Source organism: Apostichopus japonicus, chromosome 17 (assembly GCF_037975245.1).
Source record: "Apostichopus japonicus isolate 1M-3 chromosome 17, ASM3797524v1, whole genome shotgun sequence".
NCBI lineage: Eukaryota > Metazoa > Echinodermata > Holothuroidea > Aspidochirotida > Stichopodidae > Apostichopus > Apostichopus japonicus.
Window position 1 is genome coordinate 5,538,822 of NC_092577.1, and position 14,329 is coordinate 5,553,150.

The following is a 14,329-nucleotide window of genomic DNA, read 5'->3' on the forward strand; positions in this document are numbered from 1 at the left end:
ATTTGCCAGTTAAGACAAATGAAGTATGGTTATGTTGCAATATATTTCGACAATTGTAACTTAAATAGTTAGGTTAATTTTATTTCGGGAGGTGGTGGTAATGAGTAAGATTGGGTTTGCTAAGTGCGATCGCTCAACATTGTTCAATAATGTGAACTAGGATATAAGTCGATTGAATAACATGATTTTATGTTCTCTCATATTTCCATCGTTTCTGAGTAAGAAGTAAATATAATAATAAACTACAGAACGAACACAAGAAATGAAAGAGGAAAACAGTATACAAGTGAACTCATGTTTATTGAAAATATGAATTGCAATCCTTTTTAGGAGTGGGTTGGGTAGAGGAGGAGAGGGGGAGAGTAGGAGATGAAAGTTATGTATCTACCAAGAAATGTGATACCCAACACTTAATATCTCAAAAGAGTGAAAGTAGCTACTCGTTCACTGACCTTAGATGATAATTAGTGTGGCTACAAAATTTATTGTATGTGGTACATTGTTAAAAGTTTACAGATCTAAATTCATGAGAATGGTGACTATGAACTAGTATTATTTTCGGACACTGATAAAATTAGAAAATGCAGTAAATGAGCCCCCTCGGCAAATGCTTCGGTGAAGGCTGTATATCAATTTCAAATATGAGTGGCCATTTGTTTTAGATTTTTTGGGGGGAAGGGTGGGCGGGGTTTTGATAGCACTTCATTTTGGAAGTATAATGCAACAATTTTTTTGGTCGCTCGATGCTAATGCTGAACTAATTATAACGGCTGCTTGGTTGTAGTGGTATATGAATTATTGATACTAGCAAATAAAAATCATTTTCTAAAAGGTATGAACTATTGTACGACATCATTGTCATGTACGCTCTACATTCACTTTATAAGTTCCAATGTTTATACTCTCGACTGTCTCCCAATGGAACAGAAGAAAACAAAGTAAATCAGCTAAATCAGAAGAAGCCCATCAATACATAGAGAAAAATTATAACACTTCAACGTGTATTCGTGAATTCTACAAGCTCAAGTCAGCAACAACCATTCCCCTTTTGTTTTAGCTACTTAAACTCTCTAGTACTAGACAGACTTCTCTAATTATCTTATTCATCACCTCTGCTTTTGTACTGTAATGATGTGAAACTACATGAATGGCGTACATATAGACCACATGCCCACTAGATCAAAAGACGAACTGATAGCAGAAAAACTAACATAAAACATTCACAACTGTACCTTTTAACTAAAGTTTGGTTTCAATACTTTATGAAACAAGTTATAATGATTACTAGCAAAACTAAAATGAAATTTAAACTTAAAGTTCTTATAACTGTCGATGAAACGATTAAGTTTGTGATTCAAGTAACTATCAATACCTTATAGATTCTCCACCAATAATGTTCATTGTTTTCAGATAATCAAGAGACAAATACAAAGGCCGAAAACGTGACTAACAATTCAAAATGTGTTAGGGTTGTCCACCGTTCCTAAGCTAAATTGTACAAACAATTGTCTTGTGATACATACGACATGCTGAAAATTTTATGACCTTGCTTAAAATATAAACCATGGTAATAAAAAAAAGGTTGATCTGAACATGTGAAAGGTTACTATAGAAATGAGTAAGAACGAAAAAACGAAATAAAATTTAAATAAGGCCCCGGTACCGGTCCCCTTACATTGTACATGTACGCTTTTCCCATTACTACTAAACCATAATTCTTGTGCTTGACATACAGTAGATCGATAACTTACCAACTTAAGTTAGCATTTTGTTAATTTTAAGTGCTCACATAGTCGACAAAACACATATCATATGGTATTGTGACAGGTCTAATGACCCTCATATGGATAAATTACGATATTTATACAACCACGTAACCAAATCGATAAATCAATAAATGAATGACAAGCAGAACTACTGTACGTACAAAAGATATTATGCAACCACTCGTTAGAGTATAAGTAAATGAAACTCTTTTGATATCATTCAAAGTTATATTGGTGAACCACTACTTTCTTGCTCAAAATTATCAAACGTTTTCCTTCAAAGGAATGGCTGGCGAAATAAAGCTTCACCAGTTGACGTCACACATTATCATAGTGAGCTACTTAATCTTGCAAACACTGTACCGTTTAATTGTAAAAAAAAAGAAGCAAAAGAAGTTGGGAATGATTACATATTTCCAGCCTACGTTAAACCGATGAAATCAGCAAACTGCGCTTTCGGTATTATACAGGCTTGGTTGTATCTACCCTCAACAAAGGTTAAAGTCTACTACAAGACCTTGGCTGATTAAAAAGAAACATGGTGTTAATTATTATGATCATATTCTTCTGACTGTTTTCTCTAGAAGCTAGAATGGGTATAGTAATAGAAACTAACGTATATGGCCCTTTAGCATACCATAAAGGAAATCTGAGCAAATTTTAAACTTGAGAACCAAATGTACGATAAACTAAATCAAGCCCCCCCCCCCAATTTTTTTTTTTTTTTAAATCGAAAAGAAACAGCAGCTGCTTCCTACTCAAGCTTTTCCGAGAACATGACAATGAAACAGCATGGAAGAATAAATCAGTATATAATGATTACGTAATTTGCCTTGTAACATAGGCTTGCCTTAGATCCTGAATGGCATCTTCCTTCGTTATTTCTACCCAACCCTGAGGAAGCTTTGCCTCTTTTTGACCATACATTGTTGCAAAGTCTTCATTAAATCGATTCAAAACCCACTTCCAATATTTAAGAGGTGTGTCATTTTGAATAGGCTGTATGACCCAGTTTGGAAAATCTTTCTGGTAGTCACAATAATATCTCATCTGCTGCCCATCCCAATATGTATCAGAAGTTGTTACGGAAGATGTGCAAATGGCACAGGAAAGTCGCATGTCCTTTTTTGAAGCACATCCGACGACTCCTTCTGGATAATGCAGCTCTGCTCTGTGAATTTCGTGTTTTTTCGTCATATTGTCACACGGAACGTGGCACATTGGACATTGCTCCATACATCCGCTCACGTGTTTCTTAATCTCATAGTGAGGTTTTGTTGGTAACGAACAAAGAAACTTCATAGCATCGCCTGTCTGCCCTTCTTCTGGTAGCTTAAGTTGCTCTAGAATCTGATATTCCATATCGTTGACGCTTTCTATGACTTGATCTCCGAAAAACTTGAGGTCTTCAATTCGAAACATGGACAGGTTCTCAACATCTTCATCGGACAAATTTAGAGATGGAAGATATTTTTGAAGCTCCATACGTAAATACTTTATCCATTCGCTGAGTATTTCACCGCTTTCGGCGACAGTGTCATTTCCAAAACTGATCTCCACAGTTTTCCTAATAGAGCGAAGTAGCTCCCTTGATGTATCTTCTAGTTTACTGCTAACAAGGCGCTGGACATATGGAGTACCATCAGGATATCCATCGGTACATACTTCCGCAATCCTTGTGAGAGACCAGTTTTCCAGAAAACTTTCCAAATCGAAGACAAACTTGTAGTACGAATCGAAAGCCTCTTTCTGTGCCATATCTTCCAACACATTACCTAACAAAGCAAATTTGGATGCAAAGTAGGGGCATCCTTGTCTCACAGCTCCGTAGATGGCTGGGCCCAAGTAATTGCGGATAAGCTCAACTATTTTCTCCACTAATAAATTGGCAACATTCTCTGAAGCTCGCTTATCTTGAAAAGCAGTCGAACAAAGTGCTCTAAAGTCCTTTTTGAGACTGTCCCTTTCAAGCATTAGAAGCTCTCTGAGTGAATGTTTGATATTGTATTCACGGCGTCCTTTCAGTATCATTGGCACTGCCCGATCATAGGCGGCAACCATTGCATTTATCTTGGTATCGTGTGTTAATGTTGTGTCCAGGTACTTCTTATTCAAAGCGTCAATAGTGTGGTCGACAAACTTCTTTATGATAGTAAGATCAAACGCTAAATCTTTATCGATATCAAGCTTCAAAAGCTCGAGGGGTTTTTCGATAATATTGGAGACATTTTCCTCTTGAACACCATAAATTAACTCCACAGCTTTGCCGACTACCTTTCCTTTCCAATTAACACCCAGTTTTTCCTTCAGTCCCTTCGTGAGATCTTTCTTCTGCCCCTGTTGAAATATGTATGATCCAAGTTCACGTTGTACTTCTTCTAATGTAACCTCGCGAGTAGGATGCTTATCGCATATTTCCTTGATCCAGCATTCCCATAGTTCATCAAACTTTTCATCAATTTCCTTTATAGAAACAACTGTCTCTAGAGACTGGGCACTTGAGTGGTTCCTTCGTAATTCTACTGCTTGCTTCCTAGCTTTCTCACGAAGTTGGTTTTTGCACTTTGGAAGGAGCACATCCATATGGTTGAGCTCCTTGATGCTATCTGCAACTCTCTTCAAGACATCTTGTGCATCTTGAAAAACGTTTATCCTTGTAACTTCCAAATCTTGAAGAAATTCATGTTCAAATTTGTGGAGCTGGTCCTCATCATCCTTCAAATTTTCTTTTAAGTATTCAAGGATATGGCTTTCCACTTTCTGACAAGATTCTTCAACAACTATTTTTGCCTGCAGCTTTAGATTTTCTTCTGTGTCATCAATCTCATTCTTCGAGGCGTTCTTCAAGGCTTGCTTAGCGTCGGATTCCCACTCCATAATCTCTTGTCTCATCTCGCCAACCCACTTTCCATATGCATGCTGATATTGTTTGTATCGCAATGCAACGACACAGTTCTGGAAGCTGAAAATGAAATTTTCCTCTTTCACTGCGTTCCAAACGTCTGTTGTTCTTTTCATAAACTGTTCAATGGTCCTGGTTGAGAGTTTAAAATCGCGCACTATTATTTGTTTCAACTTCAATATCTTTTCACTATAGCGGTGGTTCGGAGGCGCCATCGAGCCTTGCCACAAGCTTGGTATATATTGAACTTCATCGTTACGCTTCAAGTTAAATACGTCTGAAAATCGTGTGTAAAAGTTCTCATAGCCTTCCTCTTTAGCTGCTGCGGCGATAGCCTCATCGAGGTTATTCAGAATACTCTGCGTACACGCCTCGTTCTTGTCCTTTGCTGATAAATCTGCGACAAATTGCTGGATGATTCTGCAGATTGATTTAATGTGGACTCCTTTCATGCGTATGAAGGCATGTGCAGCTATCTGTAAGACGTCCGTCATGTCCTTCCCAACGGTTTGCCCAGCAATGTTGATAATTGTTACATCAGCTAAGCACAGAGCAAACGTAGCTAGTTCATTGTCATGCATGAAATCATCCCTTAAGGACCTCTCTGGCGCCTTCAGTCCTTCTGTGTCTATGATAATAATATAATCACAGTTGGTCTCCTCTCGAAGATCTTCATGCACTTTTAGGAGTTGAATGAATACACCCCGTGTACATCGACCGGCACTGACAGCAAACCGAACTCCAAACATACTATTTAACAAGGTTGACTTCCCGCTACTCTGAATTCCAAGAACCGCAATAGCACAGACCAATGCATTTTTCAAACGACTAGCAACAACTTTGAAAACCGCCTGGACCCATTTTATTGGAACTCGGCCAACATCACCGTCCAGAATTTCAAGCGGATAACCATTCATAAGAAGATTAGCAGCAACTTCAGGAAGTAGATCAGGTTTTACCATAGTGTCCACATCCGTACCGACTTGTAACGTTACGTCTTCGTGGGCTTCGAAGCGCTGTCCAAGCTCTCGTAAGAAATGTTCTAGCCCAAGAGATCCACTATCCAATTTCTTTGTAATTTGTTGTGCTTGAATAAGAAGATCATGGTCTTTCGTTTTTAATGCGTTTAGTTTCTTTTCCTCATCTTCAGATTTCTCCGATTTGTCGTTAAGTTTGCTCCTCTCTGCGTTTGTCTCTCTTGCTTCGTCTTGTATACGCCGAAGTTCCTTACGGAGAGGGCCAAGGGTTTCTTGAGAGAGGTCATTCATGTAAAAATTGAACCAAGAAATGAAGTATTGACTTGATTCAGGTGTACCTTGTACTGCCCCGATGAACTTCAAAATGTCTTCTCCTGGCTTAGTGCAAAGTTGTTCTTCTCGAAGAGTCGACATTTTGTTCTTCAGATCGTCGTGGAAGTGCTCAATAGTGCGAAACTCTCTGTTGGGCCTATAACCTCTGTTCCATCTTTTGTCCAGGGCAGCCCACTCTTTCCATTGTACTTCTTGAAGAGGTAGATGAGTTTGCTTGTATAATTCTGGATTTTCACGAACGCTCTTTATAATATCATTTGCCAACTTCTTTCCCTTTAGGCAGCTTTCGTTATCCTCATCAACCTCAATATTCAAGCTGTAACACAAATTCACCAAGGATTCAATCGACTTGTAACAAGCAGGTAACTTCTTTTGGTCCTCTGCAGGCCACATTATATGATTGAGCTCTTTGCAGATGTCTTTTCCAACGTCTTTCAGAAATGGTTTGCTAAAGATCTTAGTGACTTTTCCTTGTCGCTTAATGCTGCCATCGTTGTTTGAGAAGCCTGAACTTCTACAGACGATGCATATTAGGTGTTTACCAACCATCTGTGATACTTTTCTTATCTCTTCAAGACAATCTTTATACGACGAATCGTCCACTAACAGAACAACCACATCCGACGCCTTGCACGCAAACTCTCGTTGCTGGGAGAATTTGTAATTTAGAGCGTCCCCTCTCAAATTGAAAAGAGTAACTGCATCGTTCAAGGCAATTTCCCCACGTTGGTCACTTACAGTCTCGGGTAGGAACCAAGCAGCTTCAAGCGTTCCTTTTGACCACTTTGCACAGGGCAATTCTTCCTCGTTGTCAACGAAGTATGGGTGATCAGTGTTTCCCTGCAGCGTACCCATGACTTTATTCAACAGCTTCGACTTAGAAATGTGTGCATCTCCAAACCGCATGAATGTGACAATGGGAAGAGCGTATGTGATCATTGATTTTTCTACAGGCGATATCTCATTTCTTGGCTTCCAGGATTTATAGATTTTGCGAAGAGCCCAAAGCAAGAACTGAATTTTGTCACCGTTTCGTAATCCAGGAAGTAGAACTGGAACAGCTAACCTACATTCCGCCATCTTCCACAAGAGTTCTTGGCGTAAAAATGCGTCGCAGCAATGAAGAATGCCGTGGGTAACATCCATAGAACTAATAACCGATGGATTGTTTTTGTACGAGTTACCACTTTCATCGTCGTAGTCAAGTATGTCTCCCTCAAGTTGACCTTCAGATGAGGTGCCTTGAGAAGAAACGTCAGCGGAAAGTTCCAGGCATCTGCGTCCTCTGTAATCTAATGATGAGATATACCTCACATAGCTCCAGAACACGTCTTGACCGAAATTTGCATCTTTCCGTAGAATTAATGCTTCACAAAAACCATGACGCTCTCCTGTAAGTCCCAGTTTTGCAAACAGCTCAGGAAGCTCAGCGCTATTTGTCCTGACACAATGGGATTGGTTGGTCGGGTCTTGTGGTGAAGCAGTATCATCGCCAATTGCTCTTTCGAATGTGTCGCTCCCTACATCGTGCTCCTCATCGGTATTGTTAGGGGAACTGTTCGTTGCCATCCAAACATTGCTTAGGGCGTGACACAACTTTTCATTTGAGTCCTTCAAGATTTTCTGTTGGGTCTTTATTACCTCCCAAACAGGTAAAGTGTTTGGTAGTGACAGGGCACCACTTATCACCAGAGAACTTATCTGCAAACATCTCTTCCAATCTATAAGCTCGATGCATTCCTTTTGCTGTCCCCCAAACAACTGAACTTGTCGATGGAACTCGATCAACTCTGTACCCTTACCTTCGGCTTTCAAACTAACAATACGTGACTCTCCACCAGCAAACAATGTACTTACTTCGTCTCCATCAGTTGTAGCAAATTCATCTTCTAAAAGTCTCAGAATCGTTGCTTTCTCATGTTTGGTGTTGGACGTGTGAATGATTTCAACGGAACGTCCACCAACTACAAATGGTCCACTAGGTACATGGGAGCCGAAAGTATTAAAGAAGTCTATGATAAGGTCATTAGCTTTAGCGTTTGTTGCATGTTCATCTGAAGAACTCAGACAAACTGTGATATTCTGAAGACATTCAATAGCATCATCTGTGAGTTGGATACTGCAATCATCGTTGATTCTTTCCAGACTCTTCACGAGATACCACGTGTGCTTCACCTTTGATATATATTGGACACTGTCAGTGATATCAGAAGATGCATGTGTCGAAACTTCATTTGGAAGATTTTCGTAACCATGTGAACAAAGTGACAAGAACAGGTTTTCAGATTGTTTGTCAAAGAAAACTCTGGTCTCTGATATATCCTTAGGTTCGAAAGGTTTACCCTCGCGCACAGACAATTTAGCAAGGGCACCTCTTGGTTTAACCACGCCACTACGATCACTTTGATTAACATACAAACCTCTTAAAGTCAACTCTATGTCAGACATTTTACTCATTCACTGTTACTACATAAATATTAAATAAAACTTCGAAATAACTAACGCCTTGACGTAACCTTGAGATAATCGTATATCGAGATGGATAATCCCATGCGTCTACTTCTTCTTAGCCTTGTTTTCGAATGTTTAAAGACACAAACTTCAATCCCAGTCACTCCCAGTCACAGGGTCAATGACCTGTGGAGATTAATGCAATATTAGATACATTAACCAATATTGAGAGCAAGCATGAGAACAACCAAGAAATCGGTCAAGTTGACAATGGATGAATCCCGAACCAAAATGGATGAAGTACCGACCAAACAATCAATGAAGCAATCAACCAATCAATCATTTTAATAACAAGTGACAATTCACATTAAATATATCACTTTAATAATACTATATGTTGATTGAGGAATAAGTTTGGACTTAACAAAATCCGGATAATACAGATCACAAAGACCAGTTACTTCGCTGAACTTAAAGGGTGGATTTAGGTAGAATTTTATTCTCGCTCAGTATGTTACAGTTCAAGAAGAAAGAAAACCAGAAAGCTTCAGCGACTTGTGATTCCTTGAAATTTCACTGAATTACACTGAACTATCTAACTGATGTAGAGCAAGTGAGCTAAATTTATCCAAGAATTAAGTGAAAACCAACAAAGATTTCCAACTCTTATTTCTAGCACTCTGTGAACATACTGTAAAACAATTGATTCACTGGTATGGATTCTACAATACAGAATTTTTATTCCAAAATGTTTCCATAACCTGAGAGAATAGTCTTCCAATGTTAAATATAGACACAGTTGCTATACGTATAGTCAAATGGACATTTTCTTTAACCAACTGTCAGCTAAAAAATCAGCTCTGCCCTCAGCCACCCGTTTAATAAATGTTATGATTGAATGATAGTAACATGACATTGTTTATTCACTGTGAAATATTTCCACAACTACTAGAAGATAAAGCCAAAATTATGTAGTTTAAATAATAACGTATAAGGCCGATTTGAGAGCGTTTGAGTTAAACCGCCGACGCCTTCATCCTCAGACTTTGAAAACTGAAAATGGCCCCATGAGTGTATTTCAAACATCCAAAACTAGAATTTCAATTTTTTCTTGGCTATGTATTGTTGAATATTACTTAAGATGTAGTGTATATTGAGCCCCTTCACAAAATAAAATGAGCTAACCACACTATGTTCAGCAAAAGAAAATCATCGGGGAACTAACAGATTAATAATTTTTGTAGCTTTAAGTTTTGAGTTATTTTTCTTACAACTATTTCAGACATTTTGCCTCTTGACCTTTGACATCTTTGACATCGTGACAATTTCAATATGATTTTTGTACTAACCAAGCTGGATTATAGTTAGTATGAAGTACAACAAAGATGTACTTTTGAAGTTATTGTGTTACAAGGTTTTAAGCCTTTGACTAATGTTGACATCAGATAACCTTTGACTTCCACAAAAAAAGAGTAAGGTTCTTGTTCCATATACTAAGTATGAAGTTAATACACCATGAAGTTGCCGTGTGCAAAAACCGATGTAACATACACACCCTTTTGGTAAGGAATACAGACATAGAGTATTACTGATGTTTCTTTCTACAATAGCTTTAAAGGTTTCAGGATATTCACCTTTAACATATATTAAAAATCTCGAATGCATTTATAAGGCTCCAGAGACGATCAAGTTTGCTCCCAGGTAACTTAATGTTATTCAATTGTGTTTTATAAAATCTAATTACCCAAACCAAACACATTGCTTAACTGTGTATCAACGTAAGGAGGACCGTTGAATGACACACCTCAATATTTTTACGTGACCAATCTGTGATGGTTTGTTAACATGTCACACGAGAACACTATGTTGTATGCTTTCAAATTTTTCAAAGTTTTGCGTTGCACTAAATAACCCAGTAACTGAAACTGACAACCCTCACTTGTTACCATAGGCATAGAGGCCCAATTTGATTTTTTTTTTTGGGGGGGGGGGGGGGCTGTACCGACTTGCCCGAAAAATACAGCCAAAATTTTAGCGCGCTCCGCGCGCATCAAGATGTTAATGTGCATATCATATAGGCATGCATCGGTTATTACATCGCATGCCAATAACATACAATCATTTGCCGTGTTATTACCCTTCCATATTGATTATAACTATTAGAAAAGTCGTTACAATAATACTGATAATACTGATAATATCAGTTTAACCATTGAAAAACACATTGCAAAGTAGTTTTCTTTCAAATTCTCAGCATATTGCCAGAATTTTCACAATTTTTGGGGGTTTGGAAGGTTGAAGCCCCCAACCCCCCCCCCCCTCCGCCTCCTCCGCCTCCTACGCCTATGCTTGTTACAAAGATCATTTCCTAAAACTTACTATACAGCCAGGCCAATGGCGAATATTCTTGTTAATATCATTTATATTAACGATGATGTCAGTAATCTTGTGATTTTTAAAATAAATCAATTACACACTATTCTTATAAAATCAAGTTAACATTATCCATTCCGATATTTTATGAAAGATTTATTTATATATGTACCATCGTTATGAATATGTGCTGTTAAAATCGCATGATAAAATATCATTACAGGCTAATACTGATACTGATAGATTTAGTTTATTACTTCCCTATATATGTTATATCGTTTTATACTTTATACCAGCAGAAATTTGATAGGTTTAAATATTTATCAACTTTCTTTACATTCAAACTAGAATCGACAAAAATAAAGGTAGAAACAACAGAAAAATACTTACGTATTCTTCAGGCGGCAAAATTAAGTTGGATATTTTTAAAAGTTGAGAGATACCTTCTTATACAGACCAGGCTGCAATAAAGAAAAACAAAAACACATTTTTCCTTACATGAGATCAAAATATTCGGATATGAATATCGTCTCAATTTACACAATTATGTATTTTGGAAAATTAATCCTTGCACTTTAATCAGGAAATATTAAAAATCTCCAATTAACGTGTTTACTTCACTCTTCTCAGTCTTACCTGACTCCTACAACTCTAACGCACATTTCCTAGTCTACCTAGACGCTACTGGTATATTTTAGCACTGCGCCCCGGTGACCTCTCCCACAGGTCACCGCGCACTCTCTCTTCTATCCGAATTTACCATTCCGAAGGAAAACGTGTGTTTTTACGAGCTCCGTTTTCACTTACGCAAAATTAAGTTTCTTGCTGGAATTCTGCTACTCATGAACAACGGAGTTTACGACAGGATTCTCCAAGTTTCTGCTAAGTATCCTTTGTTTCGGCGGTTTTTCTGCCTCGTTTAACAATTAGGATCTCGCCTCGTTTTACATTACGGTACCTCACACGTGTATTAGTTGTGCGAGACACCTGTACACTTTACTTACGTGTTGTACCTCTAAGGCCTATTCACGTATTTTTCTCTGATTACTACCTGTTTAGGTCCTTTTCTCCCGTGTTCCCATTATCCTTGGGGTTTCACGGGAAGTTTTTTTTTGGGGGGGGGGGCTTTTACGGCCACCGGGAGCTCCTCCTGTGGAGTTTAGGCCTTCTCATTCTTGCATTATTCTGTTTTTCATTAATCTCGGTGTAGGCCGTATTCTTCAAATCGCGTATTTTTCGCGGATTTTGAATTACTTTTCACCCGACTTATCCTCCTCCTACAGGAAGTCAGGATGTCTAAGGACGGGAGAGCCACCATAAAATGTCCAGGGCCCTAGGGGTGCCCACCCTACCACGGCCACAGCGTACCCGGCGATAAGGGGGAGGCTCCGGTTATTTCAGAACGTCTTGAAAGAGATTGACCCAGGTCTGTGGCGACCAATTCCTCAACCTAAAACCGTTGAACAAGGGCTTCGTCGACTCACTTCTGCGGAGACTCTCGTGATAATTATTCCGAATTTTGCGAAGGGCATGTAGGCGGCATCCGTCGACCTCAAATACGCATACCTCCACATTCCCGTTGAAATCGCGTCACAAAACTTCCTAGCGTTTTCTTACAAAAGAAGAAACTACAAGTTCGTGGCACAACCCTTCGGCCTCTCGACATCACCGCAAGTCTTCACACGAATAGCGGGCGCGGAAGTTGAGGACCCACGCCGAAGCGGAATGACCTTATATGTTTTCCTCGACGACTGGCTCGTCAAGGGGAGGTCGCGCCAAGAGGCGCTTTTAAATCTAGGTCGCACAACCGAGCGCCTCGAACACCTCGGTTGGGTTATCAACAGGGAAAAGTCACAACTCATCCCGACCCAAAACATTCAGTTGCTGGATGCGACTCTATACTTTCACACTGGTTGGGTGAGACCGTCCGCAGAGCGGGTCACCAACACCCAGTCCGCCGCCTACTCAACAGGCGGTCCTCCCCGGCCAGGCGTTGGATGAGAGCCCTCGGCCTCATGGCCAGCCTGGTGGACGTGGCACCATTCTGCCGCCTCAGAATGCGACCGCTTCAATTACACCTACTCGAACACTAGGACCCGGAGCGGGAAGTATTCGACACGCGACTACCCCTGAACGGGCTCGACATGGCCTCCCCCCTCTGCCTCATACAGAAAGTGCTGCTCAAACTGAACATGTCCCGGACAAGGCTACTATTAATAGCGCCCCACTGGCCGGGAAGACCGTGGTCCCCGATTCTTCTAGATCTTCTAGCAGGAACCCCACGCAGTCTTCCAGACTAACCCCACTTAGTGAGCTTGGGCCGGGCCCGAGTCAGTATACCTCGCCTAGGTCCCTGAACCTGACTGCGTGGCCGTTGTCCTGGCTCGATTCAGAGCGAGCGACTTTTCTCCAGACGCTGCCGCCATGGCAGCGTCAGCCAGGCGGCCAAGCACCGTCCACACTTACGATTCCCGATTGGCACGATTCTTCGAATAGTGTTCTCGTTTACAGATCCGTCCGAATACTACCTCTCCGGCGCAACTAGCGGACTATTTCATGCTCCTCTTCGAGGAGGGTAAACAACCGAACACCATTCGAAATTACAGATCAGCTATCGCCACGATCCACTCGGTATTCCCAGATGGTTCATCGGTAGGCACCTGCCCTCGGCTAGCGGCATTTCTCAAGGGTATGGCCAACCGCAGGCCCATACGTCGTAAACTCCCACCATCTTGGAGTATCAACGGCGTGCTCCATCACTTAGCCCGCCCACCGTTTGAACCAGTGGGCTCATCCCTCTTCAGGGACCTCACCGTCAAGACACTATTCTTGGTAGCCACAGCCTCCGCCAGGAGGAGAAGTCACCTGCACGCATTGCCCACAGTAGAAGGACACATCCGTTTTGACAACCAAGGCGTGCGTCTGGTTCCGGACCCCAGGTTCCTGGCTAAGAACCAGACGCTCGCCTTCATACCAGGAGACATCTTCCTCCCGAAACTGTCCCTGGCCTCCGACACTGCGGAGGATAAACTGTGGTGCCAGATGAGGGCACTCAAAATGGTACTTGTTAGACCTGAGATCATCACAGGCCCATGTTCATACTACCCGAGCCCTCACTCGGCTGCCTCAAAAGAAACAATCGGCAGATGGCTGGTGCAGGCAATTCGTCTTCATGCGGAGACAGACCAACCAGTCAGGGCCCACGACATTCCACGCCAGGCGGCGTCGAAGGCCCTGTTCCAAGGTGTCCCGGTGGATGATATTCTCCGGGCCGCCTCGTGGAAAACCACTTCGACTTTCGACGCGTCCTTCCTAACGGACAAGGTCGCTTCAGAGTCGACGTTTGGCCGTGCGGTGTTGGGCGTTCCGGCGGGCAGGTCCCGCCCGTTGGGCCTCCCACCATCGTAGCAGTGCCACTCTGTGCGTTAGTATTGTAGGAGACAGGTAAGAGAGGAGTGAAGCAAATACCCCAAAACTCACTGGTTTGGGTATTTACGAACGACGATACTTACCTGTCTCACCCGCCT

The 14,329-nt window shown here is 41.0% G+C and overlaps 2 protein-coding genes across 3 annotated transcripts in view; both read right to left on the bottom strand.

The window, feature by feature from the left end:
* The window catches only part of LOC139954652 (interferon-induced very large GTPase 1-like), a 287,324-nt gene that overhangs the window by 265,143 nt on the left and 7,852 nt on the right, over nucleotides 1-14,329 (bottom strand). The gene's annotated exons all lie outside the window — the stretch shown is intronic.
* LOC139954653 (interferon-induced very large GTPase 1-like) overlaps nucleotides 1-14,329 on the bottom strand; it is a 41,884-nt gene that overhangs the window by 25,269 nt on the left and 2,286 nt on the right. The window contains exons 2-3 of one of the 2 annotated variants that reach the window (XR_011788152.1): nucleotides 11,193-11,263; nucleotides 1,546-8,615 (exon numbers count right to left, since the gene is read on the bottom strand). Coding sequence is in view for 1 of the 2 variants with exons in the window: in XM_071954548.1 (XP_071810649.1) it covers nucleotides 2,586-8,435 (5,850 nt within the window). In the remaining variant the exon portion in view is untranslated. Of the gene's footprint in view, nucleotides 1-281; nucleotides 8,616-11,192; nucleotides 11,264-14,329 lie in introns of those variants that run through there. The other variant, XM_071954548.1, reaches the window with a different exon arrangement.